The sequence below is a fragment of the Staurois parvus genome, unplaced genomic scaffold (assembly GCF_062004578.1).
Source record: "Staurois parvus isolate SC_StPar_1 unplaced genomic scaffold, SC_StPar_1.0 ptg000182l, whole genome shotgun sequence".
In the NCBI taxonomy this organism is placed as follows: domain Eukaryota; kingdom Metazoa; phylum Chordata; class Amphibia; order Anura; family Ranidae; genus Staurois; species Staurois parvus.
In genome coordinates this window covers 2,824,933-2,848,338 of record NW_028317978.1, presented here as the reverse complement: position 1 = coordinate 2,848,338, position 23,406 = coordinate 2,824,933, and the positions used below count along the sequence as shown (strand labels likewise).

The 23,406-nt window shown below is 41.0% G+C and overlaps 1 protein-coding gene across 2 annotated transcripts in view; it reads left to right on the top strand.

Annotated features, from left to right (window-relative positions):
* NFKB2 (nuclear factor kappa B subunit 2) overlaps positions 1 to 16,789 on the top strand; it is an 85,413-nt gene extending 68,624 nt beyond the window's left edge. For both annotated transcript variants that reach the window (XM_089677244.1, XM_089677243.1), the window contains exons 21-23: positions 6,426 to 6,598; positions 6,733 to 6,844; positions 15,641 to 16,789. In XM_089677244.1, coding sequence (XP_089533370.1) covers positions 6,426 to 6,598; positions 6,733 to 6,844; positions 15,641 to 15,798 — 443 coding nt within the window. In that variant the 3' untranslated portion in view covers positions 15,799 to 16,789. The remainder of the gene's footprint in view (positions 1 to 6,425; positions 6,599 to 6,732; positions 6,845 to 15,640) is intronic.
* Positions 16,790 to 23,406: the final 6,617 nt, after the last annotated feature.

Sequence of the window (23,406 nt, the reverse complement as noted above, 5' to 3'; positions counted from 1 at the left end):
AAATGCCGACTATGACCCTAAGAACACCATCCCTACAGTCAAGCACGGAGGTTGAAACATCATGCTTTGGGGCTGTTTCTCTGCTAAAGGTACAGGCCGACTTTGCCGCATTGAGGAGGCAATGGACGAGGCCATATATTGTAAAATCTTGGATGAGAACCTTCTTCCCTCAGCCAGAACGCTGAAGATGGGCCGTGGATGGGTCTTCCCGCATGACAATGACCAAAAACATACTGACAAGGCAACAAACGAGTTGTTCAAGAAGAAGCACATTAAGGTCATGTAGTGGCCTAGCTAGTCTCCAGACCATAATCCTGTAGAAAATGTATGGAGGGAGATGAAACTTCGAGTTGCCTAGCGACAGCCAAGAAACCTTAAGGATTTCCAGAAGATCTGTAAAGAAGAGTGGACCAAAATCTCTCCTGAGATGTGTGCAAACCTGACAGAAGAAATGACTTACCTCTGTTCTTGACAACAAGGGTTTCTCCACCAAGTATTAAGTCATGTTTTGCTTGGGGATCAAATACTTATTTTACTCACTGAACTGCAACTCAATTTATAACATCTGTATAATATTTTTTTTTTTATTTTTGGTTGATATTCTGTCTCTATCATTTAAAATACTTTGCAGAACTTTACAAAAGGATTATTTGCCAATAGTTGAATGGAAACCTACACTAAGTGAACTTGGAGGCTAACATTGCTGACCTCTGCTGATAATGTTAGAAGATCTGTCACAAGTATGCAGACTTTTTAACCAGTGTGCATATTCTGGGGTCCACGACAGCCAAAGTCAGCCAGGCAACTAGCATCCTTAGAAGTGCCATCTGCACATTTCCTTTAATATGTTAAGAGTGTGTTTCTTAAGACTGGGATTCAGATTCCCCGAAGTTGCAGTACATACAACCAATTTAAGAGGTACTTTTGCTTAATAAATGAAAATCCGTATACTAGTGTAAAGAGTTAGTAAATACTGAATAGACTGTATTAGTGATTACAGCTTATTTTAAAGCTGTCGTCCCTCCTTCAGTCTTAATGCTGTTTTGCAGAAGATTACAATAAACTAAAAGACAGACTCTGCTACAAGCTGAACTTAAAAATCCATGTATTGAATATTTTAAAATGAATGCATAATTGAATTAAATGATGGTCTTTTATCCCCTGGAGTTTAGCATAAGCGATTTATTGGAAAGCACTGATATGTTAAATTTTATTTGTCAGATCCTTTAGTAAAAACATCCTGGGTTTATGCCCAGGAGGCAAATAACAACCATAGTCTAATCCAGCCTTTCTCAACCAGGGTGCCTTGGGGTTTCTTCAGGGGTGCCTTGGCAAATTTAAAAAATTGCCCAAAACTTGTATACAAGTCAGAGGGTGGAACAAGCCTGCCTTTTATTTACACAAAGCGACAGGATTCATTGTGCACCATTACGAACTTCTAGCCACCGGCATCCTGACAACCAATGACATCGTCAGTCGATAAGGAGGATGTCGGTTGCTCGCACAGCATCCTAGTTTGACCCTCACCTGCCCCTCTCCATCAGTGCTGAGGTCACATTAGCTCAGTGATGGATAAAAACTGAGGGAAAAGAGAAACACTGGAATACTACTCAGTACAAGTGTGCAAAAGTGTATTTGCTTTGGAAGAATATATCACCTCCAGTGTTGGGTGTCCTACATGTGTGGATGTTTTTGTAAAGCGCTGCGCAAACTGTTGGGGCTATATAAATCCTGTATTATAATAATTTGCTGCATTACATAAAACTATTAGAATAGTTTTTCACATTTTAGAATGGGGTGCCCTTTAAAAATTATGGACAGTCTTGAGGTACCCCGTTTTTAGAATTGGGTGCCTCAAGACTATCCATAATTTTAAAGGGTGCCTCGGGACTGTCCATAATTTTAAAGGATGAAAAAAGGTTGAGAAACACTGGTCTAAACCATAACAAATCTGTAGATTCTGAAGCTGTGGTTTAGTTTTTTAGGTCTGAATTTAAAATTTTTTGTCTAAAGCTGGCTATACACCAGGGTAGGCAATATTTTGAGCACACTGCCGAAAAATGTTTTCAAAGAATTTGAGAGTGTGAAGTTGACTTTTTTTTTTTTATATATACAGCCGCACTCTCACTCATAAAAAGGAATTTTTTTAATGTAAATCTTGTAAACTACTTGAAAAATAGTTAGAAATGAGCAATGGGGTTTGTTGAAAGTGGTAAAGTAAATGGTAACTTCCCTTATTTTAAAAGACGTGTTGCAAAGCAAGGTTGGTAAGGCTGAAATGATATACCAGCAGAGCAGCAGAGTGCTTCTGCGAAATATACAGTTGGAAATAAAGTGTGAGGTGGTAGCAGTCATCTCTTAAAGGTCTCTCAGCTTAACCCCAATTTCCACACCTTCACACCTCAGAGCATCCTTATTCCAGCATCACCACACTTTAGATCCCCACAATTCTTGCATCATCATATCTCAGATCAGTCACAACTCCAGCACCTTCACACTGTAGATCAGCCCCAATTTCTGCACTTTCACACCTCAGATCAGCCCCAGCTCCTGCATCTTCACACCTCAGATCAGAGCCAACTCCTGCACCTTCACACTTCAAATCAGCTCCAATTTCTGCACCCTCAGATCAGCCCCAATTCCTGCACCTTCAAATCTCAGTTCAGCCCAATTCCTGCACCTTCAGACCTCAGAACACTGTACTCCCTGCTCACCTGTCCCTGTGTTGTACCCCCCTGATTATCTACCCCACCTATGTAATCCTCTGCTCATCTACCCCACTGCTGTACCCCCCCTTCCTCCAGCACATCTGCTCCACTGTTGTACCCCCTTCTCATTTGACCCACCACTGTACCCCCTACTCTTCTGTACCACCCTGCTCATCTGCTCCACTGCTGTACCCCTCTAACCTACCACTGTACCTCCTGCACATCTGACTCACCACTGTACTCCCGTGCTCTTCTGTACCCCCCTGCTCATCTGCTCCTCTGCTGTATCCCCCTGCTCATATGCCCCACTGCTTTACCCCCTTATCCCACCACTGTACCTCCCTTCTCATCTGCCCCACCACTGTACCCCCCTGCTCTCCTGCCCTGCTACTGTACTCCCTGCTGTTCCATCCCGCCACCATACCCCCTTTCTCATTTTGCCCCACCACTGTACCTCGTGCTCTTCTGCCCTGCTACTTTACTTTCTGCTTTTCTGTCCTGTCACTGTACCCCCCTTCTCATCTGCACCAACGCTGTACCCCCTGCTCATCTGCCCCACTGCTGTACCCTCCTGTCCTGCCACCGTCCCCCTTTGCTTTTCTGTCTTGCCACTGTACCCCCTTCTCATCTGCCCCACTGTTGTACCCCCCTTCTCATCTGCCTCACCACTGTACCCCCTTCTCATCTGCCCCACCACTGTACCCCCATTTTCATCTCTTATACTGCTGTACCCCCTGCTCATCTGTGATATGTGCTATACACTGATGGAAGGTTGACAAGTGCGTGACCATCACTGCTCGACAGAAGTCAGTCATTTCATTGACTTCTGCCAAAGGGACATGTTGGAAAATTTTCTTTGATAAGTGGCAGCAGCCACTGATCATTGTAGTCCGACAGTACGGAATATAATGTCCTGGTAAAGGGAAAAATAAACTGGCTGAAAATAAAACTAATTTTGTATGGCCGCTTTAGTTGCTAAATCTGAAATGCCTAATAATATTCCAGTTACCTGATTCCCCAAACCAGCCCTCCAAAAAATTTCTTGCTTGTGTCTGTTCTGGCTTAACCTCTTCTGGTCCGGCCATAGTCTATAAATGGTGGACGGGAAGCTTTGCCAATGTGGGCTAATGTACCTGTATGTCAGCCCACATTGGCGGCTCCTGCGCAGCTTGCGGAGCACGCACCTGGGAGCCCGGCAATTGGTGTGATGCCTCGGATACAGCAGATCATATTACCGCTGTGTTCGGGCAATCACATTGTGTTTTACCATGCGATTTGCTGTGTCCGATCACAGCAATCACATCGTAAACACTAGAAAGTGAAACTAAAGATCGCTTCTCTTTGCTCTCAGTGTACTCTCAACTGTCAGGCTTCTTATTCACTCACAGAATGCAGCGCCAGCCAGCCGCAGCGTCCCTAATCAGTGCCCGTGTCCCTGATCACTGCCCCGGTGTAGGAACAATAAATAATGCAGCCAGCCCGTGTCATCTGTCCCAGTGTGCAGAAAAACACCACCATACCAGCGTCCTGATTACCACCATACCCCAAACCAACACCTGGATCACCGCCATACCCCAAACTAATGCCCGGATCACTGCCATACCCTATACCAACACCCTGATGATCAGGGTGCTGGTATGGTATATGGCAATCAACACCATGCGCCATACTAGCATTCTGATTACCGTTATGCCCCAAACCAGCATCCTGATCACCGCCATGCCCCATACCAGCATCCTGATCACCGCCATATGCCTTACCAGCATCCTGATCACCGCCATGCCCCATACCAGCATCCTGATCACTCCATATGCCTTACTAGCATCCTGATCACCGCCATACGCCATACCCCATACCAGCGTTCTGATCACCGCCATGCCCCATACCATGCATGCTGATCACCGCCATGCCCCATACCAGCATCCTGATCACTCCATATGCCTTACCAGCATCCTGATCACCGCCATACCCCATACCAGCGTTCTGATCACCGCCATGCCCCATACCAGCACCCTGATCAACACCATTCCCCATACTAGCATTCTGATCACCGTTATGCCCCAAACCAGCATCCTGATTCCCGCCATGCCCCATACCAGCATCCTGATCACTCCATAAGTCTTAACAGCATCCTGATCACTCCATATGTCTTACCAGCGGTCTGATCACCGCCATGCCCCATACCAGCGGTCTGATCACCGCCATGCCCCATACCAGCGGTCTGATCACCGCCATGCCCCATACCAGCGGTCTGATCACCGCCATGCCCCATACCAGCGGTCTGATCACCGCCATGCCCCACACCATGCATCCTGATCACTGCCATGCCCCATACCAGCATTCTGATCACTGCCATGCCCCATACCAGCATTCTGATCACAACCATGCCCCATACCAGCATTCTGATCACAACCATGCCCCATACCAGCATCCTGATCACCGCCATGCCCCATACCAGCATCCTGATCACCACCATGCCCCATACCAGCATCCTGATCACAACCATGCCCCATACCAGCATCCTGATCACCGCCATGTCCCATACCAGCATCCTGATCACCGCCATGCCCCATAACATGCATGCTGATCACCGCCATACCCCACACCAACATCCTGATCACCCCATATCCCATCTGCATTGTGTAAAAAGGCTGTTTGATCCTGACTTCTCTGATCCTCCACTTCTTCCAGTGTCCCCCTCTTATCCCCTGATAAGACATATCATGTGGAGACACTCTGTGCATGCTCAGTTTTGTGTGTATTGCTAGAGGGTTTTTTTTCTTCTTATTTCTTGGGAGAGTGCATGTGATCAGCACAGGGCCAATCAGCGCTGTCCAGACAGAGTTCAGGTGTCCTGCATCCTCCCGCAGCAGAATGAATACCCCTCCTACAAGCTTTAACATGTGCTCTGCTGGGCACTGATAGTCACAAGAGTGTCTAACTGCTGATGAGAAGAGGTATTTAGCAGTTTATACTTACTAAAATAATTGCACTTCCATGTTCTGTGTACTGTGGGAGACCAGATATAGTGCATGCAGGGTCCTGGGTTTAGAAACACTTTAAAGCCTAACTCCAAACTGGTCCAAACCATATTATTCACTAACACATTCAGCAGCTGAAGTCAACCACCTACCTCTCTGCATCAGCTATTCAGAGGAAGCCTTGTATTCATTCCAAAAATACAAAGCCTCCTGTGAATGGCTGAGCAGGATCCCCATCCCACTGCGCTGTATATTGTATGTAACTGAGGCTACATACATTTCATACAGCACTAACAGCTGCTGCACGTGTTGATGTCGGAAATAGTTTGTGTGGATCATCTTGGTTCAACAAAATATTTAAAGTAAAGTTCACTAAAACATGGAGTTAGATTTTTAAATGTCATTTGGAGTTAGTGGGTGTGCTGTATACGTGCCCCACCCCTACCAGACATATACACAAGTTCCATTTTTAATTCTTTTTTTTCTATGTTTCCATGCGTATGGCTGTTGTGGCATGGTGACCAATATTAGTAGTTTTTTATTTCTACAGAATTTATTTTGGAGACTTTTATTAGGTCAATTTAGATGTAAATTGCACTTAACTGAACTAGTTAATGTTAAATAGAATGTCGCATAGGTAATCCGGAAAAGCTCTGAATGATATGCTTTGTTATTTTGCAGCCCAGCTGGAGGCTGTAATGAAGTATTGAAATGACCTTTTCACATTGCATTCTAGTGAATGTGCTCTCTCTGGAAACCAATACTGTACAGCGCCTTGAGAAATTACTGACCGAGGGCCAGACAGGATCAGACTGGACTGAACTTGCTTCACGGCTGAGCCTTCAGAGTTTGGTTGACACTTACAAAAACACGTCGTCCCCTACAGAGAACCTCCTGCGTAGTTATGAGGTAGATATTATTTTCAGCCAGGCAATTTCTTCAGCCTGGGATACTTTTTGATAAGCCTGTCATTTTTAAAATTAATGGATGTGGCATGCATACACTGTTAGTAAATAGTATTAATTGTGGTATTTTTCCCATAGCTTTCTGGTGGAAGTCTCAGTGGGCTGATTAAAATACTAGAGTCCATGGGAGTGAATGAAGGCGTGCAACTTCTGTGCAGCTCGGAGACATATGTGAAGCAGGCAGATCAAGGTATGCTTTTGCACAAACTGAAAACATGGCCTAGTTTCTCTCATACGTTGTATAAAAAAGCAAGGAGCATGCGAATGGAATAAATATGTCAACAGTAGATTTCTATAATACATTTTTGCCGTAGTAAACACACACATCTGGAAAAATGACATCCTCTTTTTTTTATATTGAAGCAGGATTACCCATTGCTCTTAGACAGCAATAACTAAATAGTCAGCTAATATCACATAGATAACAAGAGTTACTTGAAGTGACCAGTCCTTACAAGGAACCCTGATTATCTCTTAGCAGTTTCCACAAGCCCTGAACAGATCTCTGAATGATTTTGTGTCCATTATTCCAAAATAGATCTTTTCAATAAAGGAAGCATGGAGGCTGCCAACCTGTTCTCCTGAAAAATAAGATTTTCCTCACTTTCATGATGATCCAGTAGCTTTGGCACTTTTATTAGCCACCGGCCTGGAACAAATGTGCAGATTAGATTTCATTCCAGACTTTCTGATGTGCTTGCTTGTTCCCATCAGTTTCTCAAGGTATTGAAGCCAGAAGCTTGCAGGGGAGTAGCATTTTCATTAGGAGAGGGGCAAGGGCAGCCATATGCTTCCTTTGAATGTGGAATTCCAGAAAATGTAAATCTTTTATTGTAACCTATTGTAGTATGAGTCTCAAATTGAATTGCAATCCTGTCTCTGGTGACAAGATCCCTATAGATGGCCAAAAAATATGCATCTATTAGTATAGCTTTGCTCCCTCACTGGTGGGATGAGTGAGATGTCACTTGGTGGTGAGGGAGAGTCTGCAGCATTTGTAAGCCAGGGAGCAATGCCTTGCAGGTATACATTTTATTTTGTACAACACAGGACACAAGCAGAGTATTCATACAGTTTGGGTTATAGTGTACCATCAGGCAGTTGGTCACTGGCAAAGCTGTAGAGGACACACCCTCTGGATGCCTCCCCTGTAACCCTGCCCCACTCTGGATCCTCAGTTTTGTGCTAGTGACTGAGGGTGATGAACCTTTTCTCCTTCACAGAGAAAATCCTCCTTTGCTATTTTATAATTTTTGTTTATTATTTTGTCTTCAAATTCTTCAATCAACCCCTCACTGTCTTTTAATGGCAACATAGAAGTAGTGTATCCGGATTAGCACAACCTCAGCAAAATCTTGGGAACTGCACTTGAACGCCAACTGTGGGAGCAGCCTTTAATGTTGCTTTGGGCACTGGTTCCTTTATGGGTGCTTACCTTGGTACAACACGTAGGGTGCTATGCAGGTCCAGGGCCTTGGTCCATTGCTATGGGACGCAATCCCTGTAGACTTCTTTTAGGAGCATTAAGTAAACTTTGCTAGCTTTCAAAAGCTCATTGCCTCTGTCTGCAGAAGCCTTGGCATTGTTCAGCCAGGCTCTCTTCCATAATGAAATGCCCCTTTGGGTACAGATATATGCAAACGATTCCCTGTTTTTCAAGAGAGAGAATATGCAGTCTATAATGACAGGATTACTCCAGAAAGGATTTTCAGTGCCCGCAAAATCTTTGCTGAACTCTATCCAGTGGAGAGTTTGCAAAGAAGTCGGCTATTCCTGTGGTTGATCCTGCTGTCTCTGTTCAGGAACGCATTGCATGAGCACTGCAACTGATGTCACATCGGAGCTTGGAACTTGTTGGATGTTGGAGCGTCACTGATGTCATCATGATGATGGGGCGTTCCTCCTTCACACACCGAAGCAACTCCGTGTTCCCCAAGACTGGTCACACTGTATACCGCCTTCCATTCCACACACACACACACACACACACACACACATATTTGTGAGTGCATTTTATAATGATTCAATATACCTTTTTGTCTTTAAATCCACTACATATTGGATTGGATGCCAGATAGTCAGTGTGTTTTGTCTAGGGTATGGGACTACCTGTGTTGCCAATAGTTACAGTCATATGAGATTTAATTTTTTCAGTGTTTTGTTCACATAGTTTTATAGTTGCTCCACTGTAGTATAGTTCTTCATATGCACATTCTTCTGCTTTTGAGCAGGGTGTTACTTAAGGCCCATAGTTGTGATTTCCATTATAGCAGTGTGAAGCACTGGTAGTTTTAGTTGACATTCAAGATGCCTATCTACAGTACATGTTCCCATTTACCCACCTCATCAGTGCTTTCTTTGCTCCCCAGTAACTTCCAGTTTGTTTCACTGCCCTTCAGCCTATAATGTGCTCCCAGAATGTTCACAAAGGTCCACGTCATGGGCACCTATATGATCTTGTAAAGGACTCCTCTCCCTCCCAGCTATCAGAAAAATGGCCAGGCCTTTCGACATGGTGTTCACCTTCAACCAATCTGCTCTCCAGCCATCCCTTCGCCTGGAATGTTTGGGTCTGGTCTTCAACACATCTCACACAAAAGTCTTTCTCCCAGAAAAGAAAGTTCTTTCTCTAAGAGCACATGCTTGAGAATTGGGATCCCAAAATGAGATTCTCCGTGAGAGTTTTAGGCCTAATGGTAGCCTTCTTTGAGGCAATGTCGTTTGCCCATTTCCATTAAGGAACTTTCCAACCAAATATTTTGTTGACCTGTAAAAAGCAGGCTCCTTCTCTTGATTTACCCATGCTTCAGTTCAACCAAGGAAGGTGTTCCCTATCATGGTGGATTGCCACCCCCAGCTCTAACACTGGGGAAGACCTTCCCTCCATTTCACTGGAAAGCTAGCACAACAGACGTACGTCTCTCGGAGTGTTGGGGATTGGAACACTCCTCCACAGTCTAAGGAACATGGTCAAAGCAACTTGGAGCAGTCCCGGGTTAACCTACAGCACTGGAACCCCTTTCTGAAGAGACTTCCAGTCAGGGTCCAGTCAGACAATGCCATGACTGTGGCCTACATCAGCCATCAATGGGGTACCAAGAGTCTGGCTGCCTTGAAGGAAGCCAGATCATCACTTGGACAGAGACTCCCTGTCCAACAACCACCATCTGCGTTCCACATCCCAGGAATAGACAACTAGAAAGCAGATTACCTCAGCCGCATCCACTGGATCATGGAAATAGACCTTTCACTCAGATGTCTTCAATCGGATATGCTAAAGATGGGGGATTTTTCGTGGACATCCTAGACTCCAGTTTCAAAAACAAACTATCTCTTCTTGTTGCCAGAACTAAGTTTTCTCTAGCTCTAGCCTTGCATGCCTTGATAATCCTCTGGAGACAGTTCAGCCTAATTTATGCCTTCGTTCCAGTGCAAATTCTGCCCCATTTGCTCCTGAAAATAAAGCAAACAAGGAAACCAGTGATCTTAATTGAACCAAACTGGCTCAGGAGAACCTGGTACACAAACATACTAAGACTTCTAATAGACAACCCCTGACCTCTTCCCAACAGGCCATATCTGCAATCTCAAGGTCCTTTATTCTATCCTACCTCGAAATCCTTTCTTACCTAAACACACAGGCACTTCAATCCCAGATATGACTATGTTCCTTGCATTCTGGCCTTCCTACGAACAGATCCTGATAAGAACTTGACCATAAGAACTCTCAAAGGTCAGGTCTCAGCCTTATCCATTGTTTTTCAAAGACCTCTGGCTTCACTTTCCCTTGTAAGAACCGTACTTCATGGCATATCTGGTATTAAGCCTTCATTGCAGCACTTTGTGCTTCCTTGGGATTTCAACTTGGTTCTTTCTGCCTTGTAGAAAACATCCTTTGAACCTATCACAGAAATTCCCCTGAAGTAGTCTTTTTGGTCACCTTCACATCTCTTAGACATGTTTCTGAACTGGTGGCCCTGTCGTGTAAGGAGCCTTTCCTCACCCATTTTTCCAGATCAATAGGAGTTTCATGGGAATTTCAACACCAAAGTCTTCTGTTCATACTTTTTCAAAGTTTTACCAGATGGATTTCCAATCTTCTGTGAATGCAGCTTTTGGCCACAAGATTCTCACAGCAGCACTTTGAAGTTAGGTCTTTGTTTTCACCATTTGGCACAGTTATGTATGCCTCATTGCTGCCCATCCTACTTTTTTATTGCTTGGGGACATCCCATGGTGTGGTGAATGATTACTCTGTCTGTGTCCTGTACTGTACAATTAAGAGGAATTTTGACTTGCCTATAAATTCCATATCTTGGAGTACTTTACTGGAAACAGGCCATCCTCCCTTCCGTTACTTGGTTTACTCTGCTTTGCTTGCTGCAAAACGGAGGACCCACAGAGTGAGGTAAGGTTATATGGAAGACACCCAGGGGGTGTGTCCTCTAAGCTTTGTCAGTGTTCAATCACCTGAACTTACATGCCTATAACCCTTGGTGTATTTTCTGCCTGTGTCCTGTACTGTATTCCAAGATATGAAATTTACAGGCAAGTCAAAATTCCTTTTTTACTGCAAGTTTGATATGGTCCTAACACAAACTATACCCCCTAAACCCCTGACCCCCAACACTAGGCAAACCTAATCCCTAAGACATAACTATAGCAGAACACATCTCTTATCCTGTGCTGGTTGTAACAACGCTCAGTCTCTGGAATTCATAAAGATTGGTATGGACAGATTTTGCAAAAGTGTCTCACGTGAATTCTAAAAGTTGCGCAGCATGCACCAAATTCAAGTACAAGTTCTAGGCAACACTTTTAGAATGCACGCAAAACACTTTTGTAAAATCTGTCTGTGTCAGGCTCTGTATGCAAAAAAAAGAGAGTTGGTCCTAATCAGCTTCACTTCATAAGATAAAAACTGTCTAGACATTGCTTTACAATGTGAAAGTGGCTCATTTTAGAGCTACCTGAATTTAGCGCTCGAGACAACAACCAAAAGTGTTGCAGATGCTTTATAAATTTATGAATTTGGTGCAACACATTAGCTAGAGGGATTAACACCAGAAAAGGGGTGCAGCAGCATTATTGAACTCTCCTGTTCATTGTTCTGAAATGAGCAGTAATGGCCCTGAGAATTCATGATCTGGGAAGGAGAATCTCCGAGGCTGACCTGAGAGGTTTGAAGGGCCCATATCAGATCAGACAAGAGTAGAAATATTAACAATTAAAAGAAAAAGAAGAGATGGCCAAATGCATCATTTTAAAAAAGTGCATTCAATTTAAAAAGCCACATTTGAACATTCCAGAACAAGAAAACAATATTATAACCAATGGAAATAAGACTTCTATGCTTCAGAAATATCATGAAGCACATTTTACAAGACCTCTTGGAACTGCAGTCTTGCACAATAATAAAAAACAAAAAAAAAAAAAACCACACAAATTAAAAAACGCAACTGTATATCAATTGACAGGAAGAAAGATCGCTCCAGGGGCAACTTATTAACACACCCTTTCCCTGCAGACAGGACATCTGGAAGCAGGATTTAGCTGCCCGTCTGCTGCTGCTATGCATACATTTTTAATTGCGAAGTATAGTATTATCAGTATTATTTTACAAACATCAGTTGCCATCAAAACCAAAGTTATTTCACTGATTGATAAATAAGCCCCAAAGTATTGAAGCCAGGGGCAGCCAGGCACTTACTATTTTCAGAAGGAGGTCAGCAATACCAACCTTTATTTTTTTTCATACACACACTTCCACAGAGAAGCTGTCTTATGTTTTATATTGTAAGGTTAGATTATTTTATAAACCATTTTCATCAGTACACTTACTGCAATTAAAACAACACAAAAAGCATATTCCAGCAGTATAAAAAACTTTGTGCTGTGAACAAGATTTTTTGTTAGGGAAAATAAATGAGCACACATCTCAGCAAATGGATGCATTTCCACTCTGTTCAGACTATGATACGGCTACCAATAAAAAGAGAAAACAACACTTGTTTACTGAATAATTGCCAGGGGAAGCATCCTCTCTGAGCTATTGATCTTGTTTGTTAGAACATGTTGTACTACATGGAAGAGAGCCTCTATATACAGTTTCTTGGCTGATTCCATGAGAGAAGTGCAGACTGCTACAAGAATTCTCCACCCTCTTGTGTAAAACACACATGCAACATTTGCATTTCACAAAGATGTGTTCCCTGTAGGTAGTAACTACCACTTCTGTAATAGCAGAATTGACATGTTTCTGTCATGTGTCAGACTAGTGGGTCCCTGTGGAGCCACCAGGCATACAATTAGAACATAGCAAGTGATTGCTCTATGGGATTGCCTCATAGCCTCCTCTCACACTGCTGCTCTTTAAAATGCCATAGGTTGAGGGTTTGCATATTAAAGTGTTACTAAATCCACAACAGTAAATTCAGTCTGTATATGCAGTAAAGTATTCTTGTTTTACTCACTGTGGAACCTAAGGGGTTAATCCTCAGCATTGTTTAACCTCTTCCCTTCCAACCCATGCCGATAAAGGGACAGACAGGAGCATTGCCAATGTGGGGGGATGTTTTTAAACGTCCCCCCGCATCCATTGCCTGATCTGTGCCAGTTGTGTCCACAGTTTGCGGAATGGGACCGCACTGTGAGGTCCCGATTTTCATGTTATCACTGATTGGTCAATCAGTGATCACATGAACAGTAGTAAACAAGATGTCACTTCCTGACATCATTGTTTACTAAAGATAGCTGAATTTGGCCAGGATTTATGAGGAAAGATTATTTATTTGCAAAAACACTTCTTTTTCAAAATTTGTGGTCTTTCATTTATGTAGCAAAAAAATAAAAATCCCAGTGGTGAATAAATACCACCTAAAGAAAGTTATATCTGTCTCAAAAAAATGCTAAAAAGTTCATTTGGGTACAGTGTTGCATGATCACGCAACTGTCATTCAAAGTAGGATAGCGCTGAAAGCTAAAAATTGGCCTGGACTGGAAGGGGGTTAAAGTATCTGGACTTGAAGTGGTTAAAAAGGCTGCTTGATCCTGTCCTCTCTGATCCTCCCCTTGTTTTGCTGTCCCCAATACATTTGCCATAGTTAGAGCAGCAGTGGCAGGTCTGTACATACTCTGTTTGGTGTGTTTCTCCATAGAATTTTTTTTGTTTTCGGGGGGGGGGGGGGGGGGGGATCATGTGCTTGGCACGGGGCTAATCAGTGCTTTTCAGACAGAGGGCCAGGGATTAAGCAGCTCATAGGACAGTTAGAGGAGAATGAAAACTCCTCCTACAAGATTAACCAATGCTCAGCCAGACACTGATAGAGGTCACAAGACTGCTATATACTGCTGATGAGAAAAGATTTTAATAGTTTATATTTGCTAAAATAATTGCATTTCTGTGTACTGTGGGAGACCAGATGTAGTGAGTGCAGGGTCCTGGGTTTAGTAACAATTTAAACTTTATTTAAATGTTTTAAGAAAATGTATGAAAATCAGTAAAATTACAAACATGATAGAAGCATGACATCAGTGGCAAAGCCAGGTATACAGCTATATCATACACAGCTGCTGCTGGCATTCATAAACATGTAATACTAATTTACACATTATAAAGAATATATTGTACCAAACATGTTTCATTTAAAGGAAGAAGCTAAAATCTTCTACTTCTAAAACCACAAAATGATCTACACTCTTTCAGAAACACAATACACCTGACAAACTCCTGTATAGTTGCTACTGGCAATCTCTGATATCAGAACATAGGATGTGGGATTAGAAAGCAAATATAATATGTGGCAAAACTGGCAGCATGATGCAATTGTTCTCAAACAATTGCAGCTTCATAATCTACCACCAAAGAACAACTCAAACTAAATTTTCCAGCTCTTGACTATTGCAGCGATACCAAATATGTGTATGTTATTTGTACCCACAGTACAGAAATAATAGTGCGCATTTTTGTTCCCTTAAAACACACTGACACCATTAAAAAAAAAAAAAAAAAAAAAAAAAAAAAAAAATCCTGACCTTGACCCAAACACTAACCCTGGCACTGAACTAGATCAAACCTTGATCTAGGTATTTTTTATTTTATTTTTTAATATGTATCTTTCTTTTTAACAAATTGTTTTTGTTTTGTTTTTTTCTCTATGCAAGGAGAGAGAGAGGTACAATGTATCTCTCTCCATCATGCAGAGAAGAGAAAAAACAAACAAAAGGGAGGCGGGGCCATACAGTGACTGATCACTGTTGTAGCCAGTCAGAGGCTATCACAGCGATCATGTAGACTCATAATCGGGAGTCCCAGGTCGTGATTGTTAGAATGGGACCCGGGGCTCTCAGTGACACCCCGGTCTTTGTGCTGGACGCATGCTGTGCAGCGCGCTCCCAGCACAAAGACAGGTACGCAAATATGTTGCCTCAAGCAAAAAAGCCCAGTTTTGTGATACTGCATGTTTTTGTGATGGCGTGAAGGGGTTAAGGTAAAAAAAAAAACATGTTTTAAAGCTTTCTGTCCTCCCATAGCACTTCATCTCTTCTCTCCTCTTTGCACAGGGACTCAGCAGCAGCAGGATCCTTTGGATCCAGCTGTTGTGAATCAAATACATTGAGGAGGAAGCAGGGGGCAGAGGTGTGTGCGCGTGCCTGTGGATCATGGCTTCATAGACACACACACAGCTCAGGAGCAAGCACACCCTGTATCCCCATAGCAAACGGCTTCCTATGGTGGCAGATAGAGAAGAGGAGGAGCCAAGATCGCCAGCAGGGTCCCCAGAAGAGGTTTGGGTGGCTGCTCTGTGCAATACCATTGCACAGAGCAGGTGGGTATAACATGTTTATTACTCGAATATGTTACCTTTTAGTAATGCTTTAAGGCTGCAACATTCTCATATTTCACTGAAGTGTTTACATTTATTGCACAAGAAGCAAACATCTTGTTAGTGAGAATGAATGATTAATTTACAATTTTTTTTTTTAGCCAAAGAGATCATGGTTGACAGTGCCTATGGAAGTGAGTCTGTGGATATGGAACAGTCTGCAGAATCTGAACCTCAGAAGCCTACCCTTCTCGGGACCACAAGGTTGTCTCCAACACAAGAATTAGCTCCAGAAAATGAGCTACCAAGTGGGCAGTAAAACAGACACTAAAACAGAAATTTTGGATTCTTCCCAGTAATATGCTAAAGGTCACAGCGTTTGGTGCTTTAAATTTATCTGATAGCGTGAGTCACTGATTTTCCTTTTTCTCTTAATCTGAAGATGTTGTAATCATTCAAGAGGCCTCAGTTGACATTTTAGTTCACTGCATAAATTGATGTAGTGGGTATATTTCTAGCTATCATTTACCCTTGTTGCAAACAGATCGATTCCCAGCACCAGTGCATATTCACATTGGCACACAAAGTATTTGGTGTGGCACTTTGATCAATATCTGGAAATTGGTCTTCAGTGAATGATTTTTGTTTCTATCTTTCGTCGGAGATGTTCAATGAAAAAAGACTTGTGAACAGTTAATGGTGAGATACTTGTACAGATAGAGGTGTAAAATATACACTTTTTATTCCCAAGGTTATGTCTAACATTTATCCTCTCTGTGTTTATTTTCTTGTAATACTATTATTTAAAATATGTCTATTTTTATTGTAAATAAATGATATATGTTTTTTGCGTGTACTTTCCTTTCAGATCTTGTATTGATGAAAGTACACAGAGCAGATCTTTTTTTTTTCCTCAGTTTTCCAGGAGGCGGGGGTGAGAACCTGAGTGTAATCTGAGATAAGAGTGGAGAGAATAGACACATTCCTCTACACAGCTTCACTGGGAAACATGGTCAGTTTAACAAGGCAATCCACAGATATTGGGGCAATATCTGTGGATTGCCTGGTGTCTGAGAAAACTGCAGTTTGCAGAGGAAGGAGAAAACAACCAGGATCTACACTGGTGATATATACACTGAGGATAATCAAAACTTGTTTGCGTGTAACAGTTGTGCAAATGTGTATATGCTTACAGTGTAATGGTCACTGCCTTTTCAACATTCTACCAAGGATTATGAATGTTCACCATGTGTCTTGTTCTATTCTCCAAGTTATAGATTGTACAGGTAAATAAAAATCTATTTTTTTTATACTCGCCCTAACATTTTTTTTTCCGTTGAGGGACAGAGTTTGATCGTAAAAAACCCAGGGTTTGGAGACACCACAGCGATATATGAATTGGGGCCAGCCACTAGTTTCATGATGGTGGCTGGTGCTACATCTCAAACATCATGAAGATAATAATACAAAGTTTGGGAAAGTTATATTGTCTACAAACGATGGTGTATATACTGGAATTTTTATTTATACTCGTAATGGCGGTGATCAGCAGCTTATAGTGGGACTGTAATAGTGCAGTGGGCAATCTGACACTGGGTGGGAACTAAGTGACACTAATGCAATGACCAGTGAATACTATAGTATTAATAGTATAAACTAAACTTTTGACAGAATTAAATTAAGTAACAATTATTTCTGTAAAGATAAACATTCTAAAATGAAAAAGTAACACTGACTGGAATTTATAGGTGTAAAATGCTCTTTATGACACTGTTACAGCAGAGGTAAAATTCTAAAGATAAAGGAAATATATTTCACAGCAAATGTCAGTGTTGGATGAGCATCAGTTTTGGTGAGGTGAAATGTGCAAAGCTGCCTTCTCATCCTAATGCTACTTATAAATATACACTGTTCTTGTTAGATTTAATTTCACTTACCTGTGTAAGAAGCAAGCATTCCTAAACAATATCCACATTATCATCAACATAAACATCCATTATTTGGTTATATTCTAGTAGTCAGACCCTTGTCTTAGGATCTGTTGCTTTAGCTACATAGGCAATAGACAGCATGACACCTACATATGAAGAGTCATATTTCATTTAATAAATGTATGGAAAATAAAACTTAACACAAATCTTTTATGCAGAAAAACAGTTTGGCATTTCAGATGTATAAGTTACAATCAACCAAATTTACAGAAGGAAATAAAAAACTGTATTTAGCATTAGTTAAAGATGACCTTCAAGTGAGACAGAGGCAGGCATCAGCTTGATGTAACTATTACCAATGAGTTAATTTCTTTGTTCTCTTGGGAGGTAGGAGTCAGTAACAGATTATAAAGGGAGAGAAAAAGGTACAGAACTGTTGAAGGTTTTGGTGCTGTAGGACTTGCCAACAATGTCATTGGATCATTTGCAAAAATAAAACCACTGCGATGAAGGGAAAAATAAGTAACAGTAATGTGTCCCACTGCCCCCTAGACAGTATTATAATGCCCCATGCTAGTGTGACACAAGTTCTAGAAGCATGCAGGGTATATCATGGCTTATCACAGCTGGACTGTGCTGTCCAAAATAGGGGACAAAATGAAGTGATACAGGTCCCTGGAGGTGACAGAAAGATGAACTTTTAGCTGATAGAATGGCATTTTCTGCAAAAGGGAATCTTGTTTAATCTTACTACCGATACACTGACCACAACATGAATGGATTCAGTAAAAAGCACCAGTTCTGAAGTATTGAATGCAAAAATAATTATTGAAGACCAAATATGTGATCTTTATTGAAAGGAAACAAAAATCTTATCTATAAATTTGCTTTTCATCTGTTAGTTCAGCTTTGGCACTCTGTTTATATGCACAGTGTAGCTGGGTGTCATTTTCAGGAGTACACTCTGACACATGTATGCTATATTTAACAATGTTTTACCTCCTTTCCAGAATATACTTCATTGCAGTATGACCTTATTATAGTGAGTGCATCCACATAAATACATTCTTAAAAAAACCGGCATTAGGAGTTATCTTCCAGTCCTCAACTCAAGCCAATTACTCTTATTTACAGAATACACTGAAAATAATTACCACCAAAACATAATGGCCTTCTGAAGCAGTAGTCTGGAAAATTGAAAGAAATATTGTTCATAGTATCTGTTCTCTCAGTACAAATGTTGAATACTGTACACCGAGTGCTGTGCTGTTGCTTGGTAACCTGAGAGATAAGAGTTGGGGGTTCAGGTGTACCATGTTCTCCAATTTACTACTGATCATGTGACGTGAGGTTAGAATGGCAACTAAATATATTGATGTTGCCTATATGTTACATCGCACAACACTCCCAGCAGCCCAAAAATATTTTAACCATTACAGCACCAATGGTTAGAAAATAGGACGTGCGTGGTTGATTTTGTGTTGCAAGTGTATCTGTATTAGCAAATGCTGAAATCTGACTTTGATACCTACATTTTAAATTAAATGTTACATTTCCATTCCAAATCATCAGGTTAGTAACATTTGTTTTATTTTATTTTTTTTGTCTGTTATTTTAATGTTTTGTTTTTTTTCGTTTATAAGTGAAGATAGTATTTAACCACTTGCCCTCCTGAGAATTTACCTCCCTTCCTGACCAGGCCATTTTTTGTGTTACGGTTTGTGGTCATGCAACGCTGCGCCCAAATTAAATTAACGTCCTTTTTTTCCCCACAAATTGAGCTTTCTTTTAGTGGTATTTAATCACCTGTGCGTTTTTTATTTATTGTGCTATAACCAAAAAAAGACTGACAATTTTTTAAAAAACTATATTTTGGACTTTTTGCTATTAAACATGTCCAGTAAATAAAAATTAAATTTTGTCAAATTTAGGCCAAAATGTACTCTGCAACATGTCTTTGCTAAAAACAAACAAACAAAAAATAATACGTGTAAATTTGTTTATGTGAAAGTTATAGCGTTTACAAATGGCAGTATAGATACTGGGATTTTTTTTTCTACTAGTAATGGCGGCGATCAGCAACTTTTAGTTAGACTGCAGTGGCCATTCTGACAGTGGGGTGAACTAACTTGGTGTCACTGAAATCCCCAGTGACACCAATACAGTGATCAGTGCTAAAAAAAAAAAAAAAGCACTGACACTGTACTAATGGCACTGGGCAGGAAGGGGTTAATGTGAGGGTCGATCAAAGGTTTAACTATGTACTGGAAGTGGGTTTACTAGGGGGCGGGGGTGTGTGCTTCACTGTAAGCACACTGCTCTGGATGGCTGTGCACATCCAACCCACGCAGTGTGCTCAAGCTGACGGAAGAAAACTGTTTGTAAACAAAACAGACTTCCTCGCCGTTGGTGATTGTTGGTAATCACCGTGCGCCAGCAGGTAATTTACGGTCAAGACCTGGTGACTGACATCCACGGCTGCAAATGGCAGCGCAGGTAGGGCGCACGCCCCCCCTATCCAGATATGCAAAATCACACATATATATATATATATATATATATATATATATATATATATATACACATACACACACACACGATTTTGCACACAGGTTCCCGCTTTGTAGCGGTATATCTGCTATAGGGCGGTCCTTAACCACCACCGTCCAGCCGTTTATATACAACAGCTGGACGGTGGCAGTGCAGGGGTGGGTGGCCGTTTATAAACGGCTTCCCCGCCCCTGCTTGTGCGCGCTCCCTGGGAGTGGAAACAATGATCGTCGTACAGGACCTCTGTGCGAGGTCCCGCTCACATGCAGAGTAGTAAGCAAGATGTCACTTCTGACATCATTGCTTACTACGTGTGAAATCTGTGAATGATCACAGAGGTCACATGGTAGAAGGCTATTTACAACAGCCTTGTACCATGTGACAAGCTGTGACCAATCACAGCTCACATAGTGGTTCTCAATGGCTGCAAGAATGCAGCCAGAGAGAAGGAGAAATTATTGCTTTTATACCCATAAAGGCTGTAAAAGCAATCAGTGTAAAAAAAAATCTTCATCACCCCCCACAAGTAGTACAGTGTCACCATGGTGACACTGTACTGCTAGGGTGACAGTATGTAAAAAACAAATAATATTAAAAAAAAGAAAGTTTAAAAAATTATAATTTTTGGTTATAAACTAATTTGGGTTATTTTTTTTTTTTTTACTAAAAAGATAATGGAATAATTATTGGGTAAGATTTATGATGAAATATTATTTACTTGCAAAATTCTATAAGAAAAACACTTTTTTTTCCAAATTTTTGGACTTTTTCATTTATATATAAAAAAAAATAAAAATCCCAGTGGTGAATAAATACCACAAAATAAAGCTTTATCTGTCTAAAAAAAATGCTAAAAAATTCATATGGGTACAGTGTTGCATGACCGCACAATTGTCATTCAAAGTGTAATAGCGCTGAAAGCTGAAAATTGGCCTGGACAGGAAGGGGATAAAAGTGTCCGGACTTGAAGTGGTTAAGCAGTTAATATATCAATAGGATGTGAAGAGGGACAAAAGTATGCACATGACATGTATATATGTTAGTAATTTTCAGTTGAGACCTGGGTTTTTGGTGGGACAAATGGTGAGACATTTGAGTTACACTTTCCAGAAATAACATCCTGGCATAAAGTGAGACTCCCGCTAGCAATTATAAACCAAAACAACACTTTCAGTCGGCAGAAAATTATTCAAATATAATTCAGAGTCCATTAAAGTGTGCGTGTGTTAAAACTTTTGTCCTAGGTGTAGTACAGTCTATCTGTTTAGTCTTCTTACTTGAGAACAATATACAATTTTGATGTAGCTGTTGTTCTGTAGGATGTTCCTAAAACAGAGATAGTACCTGAAGGGAAACCATATGTATCTCCAGAACAATCATGAAAAGATTGAACAACCATGTAAGCATGTGAAAGCCATAATAATAATTAAAAAAAAAATAGGTAAATCGGGTAAAATCAGCTAAATTTCCCATGAACTTTAAGTAGTTTCCCTGTCCCTAGGATATCTGATTTCATCATCAGAGTAAGTAGATGTCAAATGAACAATCTCACATGCTGCTTGATAAAGGTACACTCTAATCAAAGTGAAAGTTAAGCCCTGGTATGCTTGAAAAAAAAGAAAAAACCCGCCCTAGACATCCATTTTTCATTTAGGAGTTAATCCCAAGTTTTGTATTACTGTGGCCTTGCTGCTTGTAATTTTGTATCTGGGGAATGCCATTATCCCTTCAGTTTGAACATGTAGTTGTGTATTCCTAACTCACCACAGTTCTCGGGCTCATAGCCACACCACTCTCCTCGCTTCCCAACACACATCTTCCTTTGAAACTGCATCTCTTTTAATGGTTGCTCTGCCCTCTGTGCTGTCAAACTGATAGCCAATTTTGGCCTGCACCAGTTATTCTGGATGATCAACTACTAGAAAGTAAATGTATTGCTTCATTTGTAGACCCAGCAGGAGGTAAATTGAACAGATATCTGGCATGCAGTCATTTTTGCATAACATTATCAGTTCAATGCTTTATTGTACTTCATGCCTGGGTTTGCCCTTCTACATGTCTTAGAAAAAGCACAGCAGATCCGCTGAGCCTCTTCTGGTCAGTATGGATATGAATGGGGACCTCTGTACCCTGCCACATGATCATGTTTACTGCCCCAAACAATATATCTGCACATCTGAGAGATCAGAGTGCTTTCTGTATTTTCCGACTATACACTTGGAGCTAGTTTACACAATTGATTTTTTTTTTTTTCAGGAATAGCACCTTTTTCATATATGAAGTTAATTATTTGCACTATACCATTTTGCTCAGTGTATGCATCAGGTTCTTACTAATTTCCCTTTTTATTCCCCCTGTGCATGAATAATAGCTGTGGAATAGAATTTAAGAAATAAGCATACACACATAGGAGTCTCATTAAATTGATCATTATAAAATCAGTGCAAGAATGGCCACTCAGTGTGACCTGAGCCTCTTCACCACAAAATTCCTGGACAAACTTTAAAAGACTAATCGGCCAGCATAAAACTAGAAATTATATATATATATATATATAACTGAACCCATATGTTTAGCAAAAATTAAATTAAATGGAAGACAATATGCAGATGTCATTCTTCCATTTGTTACCGATCCATTTGCTCTGTCTGTGGAGACAACGTACGAGGGACACGTATGAATTAGGGGCAGAGTTCTGTGCAAGGAGCACTAGTGGTTTCTCTAATCATCAGAGATGCCTTGCAGGCTATTGGCTACTTGTACAAACTCAGGAAATTGAATGTTTCATGGTATCTTTAGGTACACTTAGGAGATTAATCAAAATAATATGCTAATATTAAGCATAGTGTTGAGTGGATCAAGGTTCCCCCCCCCCCTTTCCAAAATAAAAAAAACCCTGTAAAACACTGTATTCCTCTTCCTGATTTATCCACAAGACGTAAACTCTACATACTGTACATTAGACCATTTATAGTACATTATTCTCCTTTTCACAATTGGCAAATATCTTAAAAATAATAAACATTCTGCCTATGTCATTTTTTTTTTTACAGACCACAAGGTATACAAACATGATACTGAAATTACCTATACTTTTTTCCTCCAGAATAAAAAGACACCCACAAAATAACTAACCATTCACAGGTTATTGAAAGTTTTGCTCAATGCAGGTGGAATGCTTAGTATGTCTCTCTTAAACATTTTCACCAAACATTCAGCATGATTATCCACTTTTTTGCTATGCCTACCAGTGATCTTCCATTATTTAAGAACACTGCATCTACAGCCTCTGCCTGCCATGACAGTGGATACAGGGGGACAAACAGTCACGGTGGACATTCTGTAAAGTGAACCAACATTAGACCATCTCTGGAAATGTAGCACAGCACTGAAGTTTAATGCGCTTCCGACCCCAGTGATGCCATGCTTCCCAGTGGTGTAATAAG